We start from the raw sequence: 14,742 nt of genomic DNA, 5'->3' as shown, positions 1-14,742 counted from the left end.
GCAGTCCACTGAGTTCAGGCTCGGTTTGCTCACCAGCGTGTCTGTTTTTGACGTGTGCTCTGCTGACGTATTGGTATTGTTGTTACGGGTGGCTTTGACGTCCTTCTCTCTACAGTTGCTTTCCACTGTGCTGAGAGGTTTTGTTGTTTTTTTTTTTCCCCTCCAGTGATCGGAGTGAACAGTAAAAGTGACAGGCAAGAGATGACTTTGTGGATGTTTGCTTAATAGTCTGTTTGAAACCGTCTTGAAGGAGCTTGGCCTAACGTGCAGCTTCCATTTAAGCACGGTTTAATTTTCTGAGGGAGGAGGGATACTGGGGAAGGAGTCCTGGCGGAGAGGCCGGAGTTCTGGGGTCGCTGGCTGGTGGGAATCTTCTCTTTATTACGGCTTCCTACGTTTCTGTAATGGAGAAGATACACGATGAATGTTTCTGTGGCCTGGCTTCGTTTGTACTTAGTTAAAATTAAGTAATTGCTCATAGCACTTAAAAAGAGTGCTTGACATACAGGTGGTAACCAGCTACAGGGGCTTTTACAGCCGGAAATCTGAGTCTCCTCAGCTCGGGCGTGGTTCGGCTGTGAAGCTCTGAAAGCAGACCCTGTGATGCCGTTGGTGAGAGAAGAACCTCAACGCCGCGGAAATGCAGCAGCCGAGTTCCGAAGCTGCTCGGAGGGAGGGTGCCCGGGGTCCTTCTGAGCGTGCCAGCGCTGCAGGGGTGGGGCGCGGGCAGAGCCGCGCCGCTGAGGCGCCTTGCTTTGGGCCGCTCCGGAGTGCGGTTCCGAACCTCGGTGGTATTCCATTTCTTGTGGGTGCTGTCTGTTCTGCCTGTATCCGTACGTTCCTTCCCGGCCTTACGGGTTGGAGCGCTGGGCGGTTTCAGCTGAAATAAAAGACGGCGGTTCCCGTTGCCGTTGTGCTCTTTTATGCTGGCGTGTGGATGGTTTCAGTTTCTGTATGATTTTGCACCTCTGTTTGAAGCTGTTTCGGTATAAGATCCTGCCTGTAACACCTGGGAAATGGAAACTTTCTAGCCGCAGAGCTCAGACGTTGTCCCACCCTCTGGATGCTTTCAGGGTGTAGTAGCGTACCCGTGAGGGCGCTCGTGGGAGCGTCCCTCCCGAAAGCCGCTCTGCTGTCTCCTGATGGATTCCTCAGTGACTTGACGTCCACGTTGTAACTGTTTTGAGTTCTCTCGCTTACAACTCACGCCTCATCAATGTTTGGAGAGGGTTTTAATAGTTCAGCTGACTGCTCATAAAGTAACTAATTGTAAACAAATCCAAACGGTGTTGTCATTGAGAACTGAAATACCAAGCTTTAGAAAACGCTGTTGAGAGTGTGTCATCACTGGGTGTGTTATCTGTGACGCCCAGCTCGTGGGTAAAGCTCCTTTACCTCATTTCCCTCGTTATCTGTTATCTGCTCGCTACGTATTGAGATTTTATGCAGTGAAAGCAAATGTTTTTGTTCGACAGAAGTTTGAATTCGGAAGTACCGTTTAAGCTGTCATTGCAGTACCCTTTGTGACCTCGGTTGTTTTTCTCACCGGTTATAGAATCCACTGTGTAAAGGAGATGAAAAGATAAAATAATCTAATACTTGTCTTTTAACTTTCAGCTTTGTGTTGTTCTTGGAAAGTTTCGCTCCACTTGTGAATTCCTTGAACCTTGGCATTGCAAGCCCACTTCTGTTGGGCCCTCCTCCTTTACAGCTCGCGCAGATTAAGACCCAGCTGGCTCTTCAGCACTTGACCTCCGTTGCTACCAACGGTTCTGCACCTCCTCATGCTTGGTTAAACCAGGCGTTTCTGAAAGGCGCCATGTTTAGCCCCAGAGGGACTTTGCCTCAGAGGCCGAGAGGACCCAATCCAGCTGGCACAAAGCCTCCGGGATCCTTCAGAGGAGGAGGTGCAGCAGGTCTTCCGAGAAAGCCTGCGCCCGGGACGCCTCAAGGAACGTCGCAGAGATTTCCGGGACAGGATACGTTTCAGTGGACGGGTTCGCAGAGGATAAAAGTTCGGGTAACTCTGCACAGGGCCGATCCCAGGCAGGTAAAGGAGAAGACGAACCTGCACCAGGAGAAGAAGGGAGAGCCTCGCCCGAGTCACTGGGACAGCAGCCCGTGCTCAGCTGGGTCGACTGGGCAAAAGCCACCTGCCTCGGCACGGGTCTCGGAGCAGAACTCAAACGCCCAGAACCGCTACACGCCCGAAAGCGCTTCCAGTATTTTAGCGAGTTTTGGGCTGTCTAACGAAGATCTGGAGGAACTCAGTCGCTATCCAGATGACCAGTTAACGCCTGAAAACATGCCACTCATCTTGAGGGAAATACGGATCCGTAAGATGGGTCATTCTTTGTCTGGTGCGCATACTCAGAGCCGGGGAGAAGAAACGGCCGCTGGTGCGAGCGGGGCAGCAGTCAAGAGTAAAGTGATCGATTATGGGCACGCGAGCAAATACGGTTACAGCGAGGATCCTCTTGAAGTGCGTCCTTATAATCCCGAAGTGCTGACGGAAGAGCCTCTCGAAGCACGCGTCTATAATCCTGAGGCGTCGAGCGGAGAGAACAGGGAGGGCTTCCAGCGAGAGCAGAATATCTCAGTGGGTGTCCCACCATCTAGCGTAGCGTGTAATCCAGTGTTTCCGGTTGAAGATATAATAAAGCAGACGGGGTTCCAGAACGATTCCTCAAACACCCGATCGTTTTTTCCGACGGAGACGACGGGGAAGGTGTCTGGATTGTGCGCAACGCCCGCCGGGCTGCCTGTGGTGAAGTCTGTCTCCCAGCCTGCCGTACCGCCGGTCATGCCACCCATCATGCCACCGATAATGCCGCCCCTGGTGCAGCCCATGATGCCGCCCGTCATGCTGCCTCTGGTCCAGCAGCCCATGGCCCAGCACGTCGTGCCGCCGATGAGCCACCCGCCCTTCTCGGCTGGCCTTCTCGCGGCTATAAGCCGGCATGAGAGGACTCAGCAAGAACTCGGGACGAGCCAGTCTAACGCCCAGAGCGGCTCGGGAGCGGGACAGAAGCCCTTCCAGCCCCAGGCTGAGGAGCCCATTAAATCTCCCTTTGGGATCGTGAAGGCGTCGTGGCTTCCCGTGTTTCCGCAGTCCTCTGATGCCCAGAAGATAAAAAGATTTCCCACTCCGTCGATGATGAACGACTACTATGCTACGTCGCCGAGAATATTTCCGCATATGTGTTCTCTGTGTAACACTGAATGCACTCATATGAAGGTGAGTGGCTTTCAAAGCTTATTGCATAACCTTGTCCTCGGCACCTTACTGCCGCGCTGTTTTGGGAACTAATGTTTCACTGTGCGTTAAGCGAACGGCGACGCTGTCCGCCCGGTTGGGCGCTCGCGTGCGCGTCTCGGAATGCTAGAGACAGCGCCGGTCATTCTCTGTAACCGCCGCACGGCCCCTCCTGTTCCAAAATGCAGTCAGAGTTGCCGTGCACGTTGATTTATTTGTTTTTAATGTTACGAATGATTTGTATCTTCTGCACTGGGTTTGAAATGGCAAAACAAAGCCTTTATCGGTGGAGTGAAATGCTGACGTCATCGGGCGCCTGCGGCGCGCGCGCTGCCTCTCGGTAGGGTAGATGAGATGTTCCCGTGTTCAGCCCCCCTCCGGCAAAGTCTGCGTTAACACAAAGCAGCCTGTTCTCTGCAAAAATTTCGTCTTCCACATGTGGTCTGGGTGCCAGTGGCAGTCCCAGAGGCTGAAGACTAGCGCTGAGGGACACAGAATGCTTCCATTCATCTGACCGAGCTTGCGGCTCTGAAGCGAGTAACGGCTTCAGCTCTTGAAGGAAGAAAAGGAAGGAACTGGTGAATACTGGGAGAGAGAGAAGCGTTCTGAAAGCTGTGGATTTGTCTTGAAAGACCTAGGCTTGATATGGCAAAAATACAGGAGAACAGAATTCTAAAGAGTGGAATAATTCACGGTTAGTATCATGTGTTTGCATTTTAACTGGTCTTCCACGGATGCGTGGGCCGGCTGAGGGGGAGAGCTTTTTTACGATTTGGCAAATCACGCCCGATTACTGGGCCCTGTTTGTGCCGCGTATTTAAACAGGGAATGGGTAGCGAGGCTGGTGACAGCTGCATGAGGCGCTTTGCGGTAAAAATAAGTTTTCAAGGACTTACACCGAAGCACTGAAGGCCAGGGAGAAGTGCAGCTGGTTGGGCAGACTCTAAAACCTCAGGGGAAGTTTGGTTTGAAGTAAAAATGTGTAAAATTGGACAGGGCAACAGGTTTGGGCTTGTGTAGTAAATGGACGGGGCGCTTTGGAGACGCGCAGTCTGTGACTTATTCAGTAGCCTGCTTAGCGGTGCTTTCCAAAGTCCAGCGCATGTTTTTGCTAAGAACCCTCCTGACAAATGGGCTGGGAGGCTTTCTGAGGAGACGGAAGGTGATAACTCCTTGTCCCGATGGCACCACGGTGCAGCACGTGTTCTCCAGACGCTCCGATCGACTGCAGCTGCCCAAGCTTCTCTCCCGGTCGTGGCTGCCTCTAGCTCTGCCATCTCCTAACTGTGTTCTGTGTGGTGTTTTCTCTTACGTACCCCGCTGCGCAGGCGGCTCAGACTGTTCTCAGACCTCACAGGGCAAGCCGTGTTTAGACAACAGCGCTGGGAAAATAACCAAAGAGTTAGGTTTTCTCCTTACTGCAAAAAATAAACGTTTGTTCAAGAAATGTTCCTCTTGTGTATTTGTGAATTCTGAAGAATGAAGAACTCATCTTGCTTTCAGCTTCGCAGTTTGGCTTTGCGAATAAAGTTGTCTCTCTGTCTCAGCTGCACGGTTAAAGATGGCCTAGGCGTTCGGTTTTTGCCGTTAACGTTGTGCTGGGTGTTCTAGAGGAGGTGTGTGAAGCAGCCCCTCCAAGCCAAACGAGGAGTGGTGGGGAAGTGGTATTTTAGGTACCGCTTGCCACAACCTTGTGAAATCTTGGTCGAAAAGAAGGGAACGAGTTCCTGGAAGACAGCCCGCTGTGGCTCAGGCAGCGCGTGGTGGGCAGCTGCCAGGAGCTGGCAGTGGCTCCGCCGCGTTATTTGCCTCCCCAGCCGTCCCCGTGGCCGAAGAGGCGCTAGGTCTCCCCGTCACGCCTGTGGATGAACTGGATCTTCAGAGCTGGTTTTGGGTGACAGTGATAAGACGTGATGACTTGTGGTGTGTCGTGCCGAGCTGCGACACGCTGTTTGAGAATGCCGCGTTGCAGACAGACGTCTGTGTGACGTGGCAGGTTGGAGAGAAAGCAGGCAAGCGAAGGAGATGGTGTGAGACGGGAATGGATGGAGGTGGCGGAAAGCAGGCAAGCGAAGGAGATGGTGTGAGACGGGAATGGATGGAGGTGGCGGAAAGCAGGTAAGCGAAGGAGATGGTGTGAGACGGGAATGGATGGAGGTGGTGGAAAGCAGGCAAGCGAAGGAGATGGTGTGAGACGGGAATGGATGGAGGTGGCGGAAGATGCCGAATGAGGAAACCTCTTTAACCAACGCCCGAAGATACTGGATATCTGAAAAACAAAGTTTCGGTGGCGTTAGACTGATGGAGTCCAAGTTCAGATGGTTGGTGGTGATGAGCTGTCTCTTTTTGTGCATTCTTTGAGTCCGGTCTTGGGGTGAAGTTTGAACTCACCCAGGATTCCCTGCTTGCCAGGGTTGAAGCAGAAGGCGCGCTGCCTGCCGGAAGTGAGTTCAGGTGTCTCACCTGGCGCTGGTTTACTGCAATGACGGGGTTACGGCTGGATGTGAGACCCAGCTCCTGCTCCTGGAGAGCCAGTCTGCCTCAAGCTGCGGTGACCGCAGAACTTCCTGCTTGCATCCTCTGAACCGTGTCCCCTGGTTCTGTCGGCTTGGCTCTCCCGTAACTGCAGCGAAGCAGCGGCTGAGTTTTGGCTTGGAGTGAAAAATGCTTCTGCTGTTCCCTAAAGCGTCTGATCTGTTCTTCCTGTAGGTCTGTCTTCTTAAGTGTCTAACTTGCTTAGTTCGTGAAGTGTGATGAAATCAAAGCTGAAGATGGCCTTGGGATGTCTGCAGTGCACCACCATTCAGAGTGTCGCACGGCTAAGCAAGTAGATATCTTTTCTAGAGCTTCGGTAATCGGGAAAGAATCCTCTGTGGAACTGTTTATATATTTTTCACAGACTGGTTTGGATGAGAAGGGAGCGTTCAAGGCCACCCAGCCCAACCCCCCTGCCAGGAGCAGGGACATCTCCAACCGGATCAGGTTGCTCAGAGCCCCGGCCAACCTGGCCTGGAATGTTTCCAGGGACGGGGCATCCACCGCCTCTCTGGGCAACCTGGGCCAGTGCCTCACCACTTGCAGTGTAAAAACATTTTTCCTTGTATCCAGTCTGAATCTGCTTCCTTCTGTTTTAAAACCATTCCCCCTCGTCCTGTCGCAGCAGGCCCTGCTGAAGAGCTTCTCCCCGCTTTTCTTTAAGTACTGGAAGGCTGCTGTAAGGTCTATTGAAGGCGTTTTTTTGCATGTGTACTGTTCAGAAGTTGTAAAATATTTTCCATCTGCATGGCATAGCTACTGTAGATCTGTCCGTGGAAAAAAAAAAATATTTTTTTAAGCTTTGAAACTTTTTAGTAAGACGTGGATAATCCTCCTGCGCCATGGTATCGGTGGCCAGCAGCTGCCCAGTAAGCTTCCCGCCGTCCGGGGCTGAACGCGAGGAACGCCCCAGCTGTTTCCTGCAGCGCCTTTGGAAGAGCCGTTCAGCGTTTGTCCTCCTATCCCAACCGCTCACCGGATCTGTAGCCGTGCGTGGCCGGAGCCTCCGCCGTTTGCAACGCCTCCAGCCGTCTCGGCTGGGTCTTGCCGTGGTACTTGCTGAGCGGTGAACTGGGAGAAGCGCTGCCTTTCGAATCGCCAGGGCGACTTCCCACCTGGCTGCCTGCGCTCCCGCGGTCGGGTGGCGGACCCCACAGGCTGCTTGGCTGCCTGGAGTGTTGTGGGTTTGTGGTAAACGGTGGTTACCGCGGGCTGGAAGGCTAGCTGGTGTTGGAGCGGTACCGGCAACGTGCCAGATCTTTGTGTCGTGTTAGGAGGGCTGCTGCAGGTTTGTCGGAGGTGGCGCTGCACAACACTGTCTATAAGGAAGGTGGGCTTCTTGAATTTTGAAAAGGTAGTTTGGAAGATGAATTGATCTGGAAGGTATTGTCAGAAGTCGGTGCGTTTGCGTCCTCCTGAGAGTGCCCGATTCTGCCTCAGTTAGATGGAATCTCACCAGTGTTGTCCTTCAAATATATTTACAAAACTCCCAACACGCTGAAACATTTTATAAATATTTCACAGAGCAACTTCGTTTTTGTCTTGAAATGGTAGATGTCTTGGAATAATCAAGTGTGGTTTCTCTGTCCTCAAACACTCGTCACTCTGGAACAAAGCAGATTTGCAGTACTACAGCGTGAGGGATCATAGTTCCCCTGTGTTACGATTTTTGTTTCCCAGCTGAAATGGGTTTGAAGTGAGGGTGATGTCTTCTTGGGCTCTACATCGTGTGGAGTCAGCCTCCTCAGAGAGAAGCTCACTTACTGTTCCTTTGCTGAAGTAACGGGGCACACTGTGGGTCTGCTCTGTTTCACTCCTCGGTTTTTTACGTAGTTCCTTGCTGTGAAACCAGCACAAGCGAGTGCAGGTTCTGTCCCTCTGTGTTACTGTCTGCTACTGGCAGGAGATGCGAGTTCGGAGACCGGAGACGCTGTCATCTGCCAGCTTCGGCTTCGGGCCCGTTCTGGTGGTGACCCCACGTAAGAGGAGGTTTGCAGGGGGCACAGAGTTAGGTGACGCTCGTCCTGGGGGGCTTCTGGAGCTCTTAACTGGTTCCAGGACGTGGTGGAGTGCTGGTGCTGGGAAGGGATCCTGTCCTTTGCGGGGAAAGATCCGTTTAGTGGGGACAGACTTGGCAGAGAGAGCGGAATATTTCTGAAGGCTGAGAAGGGCGAGGAATTGATCAAAGAGGAGGAATCTGCGTAAATCGAGACCCCGTAGTTCTGTGACACGCAAGAGGGCATTGGCACAGCGAAGCCTGGAAGACGAGAAGAATGCTGTGTTTGTCAGGAGCAGAATATCTCTTTGTGGGCCCGCCAGCCCCGATAGCGCTCGTTGGGCTGGTGGCTGAAGGCGCTTGGAAGCAAAACGGCCTGGCTCGGCCCTCGCGGGCGCTGCGGGCGCTCTTCCGTTGGGGCCGCGGGAGTGGGATACGCGGAGCCCGGTTTCCTTTCGTTGCCACACGCTGGTTTGTTTTCGCCCTTGAGTAGCAGTTGTACTTCTTCCTTGGAGGCTCGAAAAATAGCGTTCTTGGGAACGGGCTCGCTTGGTGATGGCGCGTTATTAGGGTGAAAAAGGTGCGTAGCGGTGAATTGCCTGCCCTCGCGCGCATCCCGCGTGTTCCCTGCGGTTCCGCAGCTGCACGCTGTTCTGCCCCTCTGCTCTCCAGCCCGTAGGCTGCTTTGGTTCAGCTAGCGAGAGAACGCGGAGGGTCTTCCCAGGAACCTCTGTCTGACCTTTTTTGAGCAGTTGGAGTGTTTTTATGAACGCAGTCAGTAAAATCTTCTAATGCCTCTCTCAGAGTGGTTAACCAGCCTACCTGTTTCTTCAGGAAATTGTAAGTCTTGCTCTTAAAATGTGTTTTAATTTCTGTAAAGCCCGCGGTTTTTGCGTGGGCTGTGAGCGGCGTGGGCAGCTCTCCTGAGGCCGTTTGGTGGTGACAGCCTGGCAGAGTTAAGTGCAAGGCACGGCGGTTTTCCCCGCGTTCTCTGCGCTGCCGAAGCGCACAAAGCTGTGGCCTGGTCACGGGATCTTTCCGCCTCGTAGGCTTTCAGTAAGCCGTCGTGGGCTTTTCTCTGAACTGGGGTGTTTGGCGTTTTTGTCAGTACAGAGGAGGGTTTGATACTGCCGGCTACGCGTTTGATGAGATTTTTGTTGTAAACCGGTGTGCGCTTAGAAAAACTCTTGTGTACTTGCACAACCCAAGTTATTTTGTAAAGCCTTCTCTGTCAGGTGCGTTATTCAACCTTATCACCTACTTTAAAATACTAAAGCAGCTAGAAGTTGGTTTTTAATGATGCTTAATGATTGTTGTTGATGAGGTACGGGACCTTACAGCTTCACAGCATGCAGTACCTTGGTGTCAAAGCGACCACAGCGGTAGCTTTCACTTCCCTGGTGACGCTGCTGGAGCGACGTCTTCAGGCTTGGTTCCCCGCAGTGGGGCTGGTTCTGTGGCTAGTTAAACCTGCACTTAGGCCATTCTCAAGACTGAGGGCTTGCGTTGTACTTCTGGACTTATCTCATGCTTGTTCCCAGTAAAGCTTTTGGTAAGGTTTTTTTTTTTTTAATATAAAAAAAATCAAGATGTATGTGTGAAAAAATTGGTCAGGCTTTTGGGCTGACCTTTAGTTGTAACGTTACTGGGAGCGAATGTTGCTCAGCTTAAGGCATGGCTCTGCAGAAATCGCGTTTGACTTAAAGATGCCACGTCGTGTCGGGTTCTCCGGCTTCATTTGCCGTGTGTGCGTTCATCGGCCTGACAGTCTGCGAAGGCCGCTAATCGCTTTCTTCCTTTTAACGTAGCCGGCTGTTGGGTCAGCCTTTTCCGTTAGGCGCGTGGTGACAACAACCCGGTGTGTTGCTGGACGTAACAGATTCGTTTCATGCGATGCGTTTTGTTCAACTTCCACTCAGATTCCGTTGTGCTCTTTAAGAGCCTTTGGTAATCATGAAGTATTTCCATCTTTTGCATAAGGAGTGAGAATTTTAAGTGAGAAATTTGACCTTGACCTGAGATCATTCGTTGGGTAAGATTTGACGGGAGCTAGAATGCGACAGCCTGGAACTCAGTTTCTGAATTGCGGTCGAACGCTCACGTTTTACATGCTGATCGGACTTCTCTGATGTCTTTTCTCCACTTAGGACTGGATTCTGCATCAGAACACTCCTTCTCACATCGAGAGCTGCCGCCAGTTACGCCAACAGTAAGGAATCCCTTTTAAAAGTTCCCGTGGTGTGGAAGCGTTCCCGTGCATGCGCAGAGCCTGGCAGAACGTGCCGCCAGATTCCCTTCACGAGGGCTGGCGGTGCTGGGCGCTGCTCTGAGCTGGCCTTGGACTGTTAGGGTGGAAGATGAGCTGGCGCTTGGTGCCGCTGGAGTCCCGAGCGGGAGCGTTTGTCTGGGAAAGCTGCTGCATGGAAGGGAAAGCTGTGCCCAGGCGGCAAATCTCGCTTTTTCACTGACCGTTGTGTTTTTAACGTTTAACAGATACCCCGACTGGAACCCTGAGTCTTACTCCTCAAAGAGGTAACTGCTTTGTGATTACAGGTTGTTTTTAGATTATTGCTCTTACGAACATGTGGTAATTAATCCCATCGATTTTCCTGTTTTGCTCACCGGCAAGCTCTGTGAGGGGTGTCCTGTTTTCGTTACAAAATCGTGTGAGGTGCTTTTGTGGTTTTTGTCCTGAGGTGGTTTGCTGATGTAAGTGGCGTAGTGAACTCTTCCACGAGGATGAGAGCGGGGTCTGTAGTGGGCAGCCTCCCCTTGAGCCTTCTAACCGTGCTGCGCGTAGCCGTACGTTACGGGGCGCGAGGCAGTAGGAACGGAGCGGGACTGTGGCCGGGGTTACATCGCTGATTGAGCTGCGTCAGTGACTTTGACTTCCAGATTCAGCCCGCTTTCCAGTTAAGCCACTCTTGTTTCCAGCTTCAAACCTGACTGACGATAGGCCTGCCAGCGTTAGCTTTCCTTCACAGGCGGCTCGGTCCATAGATCCCTTGGGGAGCTGTGTGACCACAGCTTGAAAAAACACTGGAATTCGTGAACTCGTGCCTCTTCTGGCCTTAAAAATTAGGCTGTTTACCGTTATTTTTTAGAAAAACACGCCCTATGAACTAATTCGACTTGAATCTCAGAGTCTCAGCAGAGTTGGGTTGTTTCACTGATTCGACATACTTGCATACAAATAAGAGTGACAGGACCTTAATTTTTGCTAGTTTTCTTGTGACTTTCTGTTAATTAGTTTGACATGCTTCCTGGGACGCCGGCTATTCAGTTAAAAAATAAAAGTTAAAAAGCTGAATACGTAGGTCAGGATTGGCAGAGTGCATCTGAGGTCTCTCTGTGGTAATCGACAAGGAGAAGTAAGGCTTTAAAGAGGGAAGTACGACGAATAAACTCTTGAAACTTTCATGAGGGGAATGACGATGTTGTAAAACCTCAGAAGGAAGTGGCAGTCCGGTGCTGCGGGCGTGACAGACAGCCCAGGCCAGGGAGCCTGCTCGTGGCTGCGGGCCTTAACGCGCTGGAGCAGCGTTCCGTAGCGCATTCCGTGCTCGCAGGTGGGGCAGGAGCTGTGTTGTGGGGTGGTGCTCTCTTCACTCCTTCCCGGTGACAGCCCGGCTCCGGCGGGGAGAGTTGGAGTGCAGCTGTGGGCTCCGGGCGGTCGCGATGTCGGAGCTGCTGGGCTCGGGGCAAGGGCCGTGGGCGGTGTCAGTCGCTTCAGTGTGTGCTTCTTAGAAATGCTGTGGTTTGTTAATGCATGCAAACGTTTCTGTTCCGTGGAGGAGTAATGGGATTTACATGGATTTTTAGTGGCGTTTGAAACTTGCTGATGAAGTCGTGCTGGGAGACGTTGCGGTGGGGTGGTTGGGACATCGGTTAGGAGACCTGAGGGCCGTTCAGCCGACCTCATCTAGCTGCTGGCCAGAAGGGTTGGGCAGCGGCTGTCCCACTGACTTCTCGTCCCCTGCTCCTCTCCGCCAGTTATCAGCCCTCTCTCCTCAGCCTGTTTCATCTCAGAGGAACCTCGTCTGTTCCGAGTCGTAATGGCAGTAGCGGGGCTCGACACGGTGACTCGTTAGGGGCTGATGCTCTAGATTAACAAACGTAGCCGCTTCTCAATTGACACGTGAGCTTCTCGTCCATGTTGTGTTGAGCCTGACGAGCTCCTCCAAGATTTCCTGCATGTTTAAGCACAGATTAGTGCATTTCCAAGGGTTTCCCTTTCACCCCCGTGGTCTGTCCTGTCAGGTTTCCTAAGCCTGACTGCTTTCCGTGTCTCCAGGAGGGACTGGTTCTCTCCTGGATCTCCTCACTGTTACTTCTTCCCGTGTTCTTTGTCAGTCTGACGCCTCTGGGTAGCGTGAGTGTGCAGGGATGTAGATCTATGTCGTTCAGTCTCAGACAATCTTTTAGACATAAAGCCTCAATGTTACTTACTTCCGAACTAAATTTGGAAGAAGCAGGGAAAGTGTCTTAATTCATTACTCTTTCATGTATCCTTCTCCTCTTCCTGTTATTTTTTCAGAGCACTGCAGCTTGTAACTTCAGTTTCCTTTCAGCTTTCTCTTGTTCCATGCAGGTTTTTCTCTCCTGCTTGCTTCTTTTCAGTTCTGCCTACCTATTCTAAATTCCTGTAGCAAACACGTTACCAGTGAGTAAGGTATGTTTGTTACAAGTGAGACTCTAAACGGTGTCAGTTCTGGTTCTTTTCTGCAGAAGGCCCGATTCAGCAGACTGGGGTGAATGGTTCTTTTCTGCCTTGTGGGAACTCATTATCTGCCTTTGTTCTGTTAGAAATGCTGGTGACAGAAAAGAAAACCAGACCCCGAAGCGTCGTTCCAACTCTGCTAGTCCCAGTCCTAGACGTTCGAGGGCCACGGGCTCCAGCTATGTTCTTCGCCGATCACGATCGAGATCCAGGAGCCCTGGCCGCTTCAGGCCGACAAGGCCAAGAAGCCGAAGCCCGCGGCAGATGCGACGGCTTAGCCCCAGACACAGGTCAAGGTCACCGCAGCGATCGAGAAATCCCCTGAGAAGTAGTCCGCGACCTCAGAGGTCTTCCAGTAATGACTGGTCATCAAGGAGGTCAACCCGATCTCAAGGTAAAGGGTGGAGAGATACATAAAACTGAAACTTCCTCTATTTTCAGGAAAACTGAGTTGACTTCAAGAGGTTTATCCGTCCAGGTGTCATGTAGGTATTTCGTATCAAAATGATGTTTCTAAGAACTCCTTTTTGTTTTGCTGTTGCTTTGTGAGAGGTGTGCTTAGAAGAAGATGGGCATCCTGAAGGGTCCGAAGGCTTCCTTAGCTAGCGCCAGGGGTTGGTTAATCCCGGCAAATAGCTGCTGAGCAAGTGTCTGTTCCAAGTGGGCTCAGTCTTTAAGCCAGTAAGGATAGTCAGGGGCTGGAAACAACTGAAGGTTCTTCCTCCTTCAGCATCACAAAAGTAGTTCTGCAAAGGCAGCGCAGATGAGAAGGAAAATCGATGCTCAGAACCTGCGTTGGGTGGAGGTGCAATCTGCAGGGAAGGCGTAGTGTTCCGAGATAGTTTTGTTGAGGTGAGAGCGTGGCCCGTGAAGGGCTTTCAGTGACCAGCCTTTGTAACAGTTGGGTTCCTTGCACCGTTTTGTGACTCTCCGTTCACCTTGCCACCTCCAGCTGCAGTTCCAGGAAATTCTCCGGGGCTCGGTCGGTTCCAGGTAGTTCACTGGGAGCTCGGTCTCTGGCTAAGTACCCCTTTGTTTGGAGTTTTGGTTTCTTCTAAATACTGAAGAGAAAAAACTAGAGACGTTTAAGAAGATTGATTTTTTGCCTTTAATCTGTATAGCATGGCTGTGCTTTCGGAAGATGAAGAGGTACTGAGCTCTGGCGGGAAGAAGTCTAGGTGAAAAGTTCTGAAAAAGCAGGCAGTTCCAAAGAGATCTTCTGAAGCGTGAAATGTGAAGCGCAGGACCATGGAATGTAGAAGAATGAGGGCAGGAAGCAATTAATAACCAAAATATACATTTTCCGCAGAAAGGAAGCATACAGGAAATTAATGTTGTATCAGATCGCTAAAGAATGATGTAAAACAGTCTGCAGGACAAAGAGCAGGGCGGAAGGGGTTCAGAATTTAGCAGAAGGCGTGAAGATAGTAGGTACTGCTGTGCTTCAGTATGTGGAGGGAAGATCAAAGCCTTCAAAACTTCTTTTCTTTTCTCACATTCCCTGACACAGAAAATAAAAGAGTCGTTCTTTTGCTCCAGCCGTTGGGGTTTTTGTAGATCCCGTTGCCGGTGTCGCCTTGTCAGCTGGAGCAGCGCAGTGTACAGCAGTAGTACAAGTAGTAGTAAAGTAGTACAGAGGTTTGTTGTTGTTTGTAGCCCGTCTCTGCTAGAGCGTGATTACGATCCTCCGACTTCAGCGAGTCTTGAGGTTGGATCAGGAGAGGGCGGCGAGACTGCACCTGTGGCAAACCAAACAGCAGCGTATGCGAGTTGTCTTTTCACAACAGTCAAACCGCGGTTTGCTTTCCCTTCGTTTGCAGACAGAAAGGCAGCTCTGGAGGCAGTCGTGAAAAGCCTGGGACCTGGCTTTGTCGCAGAGTTCAATAAACATAAGTCACTTCAAGCAGCCGGGCAAGGGTCTTCGGGATCGGGAAAATCACTGTCCTCTCATGGAGGCTTAGGGAAGACGTCTGGAAGTACGAAGAGGCCACTGAAAACGAGTGTTTCCTCAAAGGCGTCGAAGAAAAACCTGCCCTCTTTGCCCGGGTCAGGTTCGTCCCCTGAAACTGAGGATCTACCCCAAAGCAAAGAAGCGGAAGAGGATGAGGATGATTTACCCACAGGAACCGGTGGGCCTCGTCCTGCTCCTTATAATAGGGTGAGTTCCTGAATGTTTTTCTCCGGGATTTTAAGAATTTGGATAGTATTGCATTTCAGGGGGCTCGCTTGAGAAAG

At 51.5% G+C, this 14,742-nt stretch overlaps 1 protein-coding gene across 4 annotated transcripts in view; it reads left to right on the top strand.

The window, feature by feature from the left end:
• Positions 1 to 14,742, top strand: part of ZNF638 (zinc finger protein 638) — a 44,959-nt gene that overhangs the window by 8,940 nt on the left and 21,277 nt on the right. For all 4 annotated transcript variants that reach the window (XR_015258395.1, XM_086746365.1, XM_086746366.1 and 1 more), the window contains 5 exons: positions 1,618 to 3,238; positions 9,935 to 9,996; positions 10,281 to 10,319; positions 12,594 to 12,901; positions 14,328 to 14,665. Coding sequence is in view for 3 of the 4 variants with exons in the window: in XM_086746365.1 (XP_086602491.1) it covers positions 1,820 to 3,238; positions 9,935 to 9,996; positions 10,281 to 10,319; positions 12,594 to 12,901; positions 14,328 to 14,665 (2,166 nt within the window). In the remaining variant the exon portion in view is untranslated. Of the gene's footprint in view, positions 1 to 1,617; positions 3,239 to 9,934; positions 9,997 to 10,280; positions 10,320 to 12,593; positions 12,902 to 14,327; positions 14,666 to 14,742 lie in introns of those variants that run through there.

The sequence above is a fragment of the Chlamydotis macqueenii genome, chromosome 4 (assembly GCF_036417535.1).
Source record: "Chlamydotis macqueenii isolate bChlMac1 chromosome 4, bChlMac1.mat, whole genome shotgun sequence".
Classification (NCBI taxonomy): Eukaryota; Metazoa; Chordata; class Aves; order Otidiformes; family Otididae; genus Chlamydotis; species Chlamydotis macqueenii.
The sequence above is the reverse complement of the archived record's forward strand: the minus strand, read 5'-3'. Positions and strand labels throughout refer to the sequence as shown.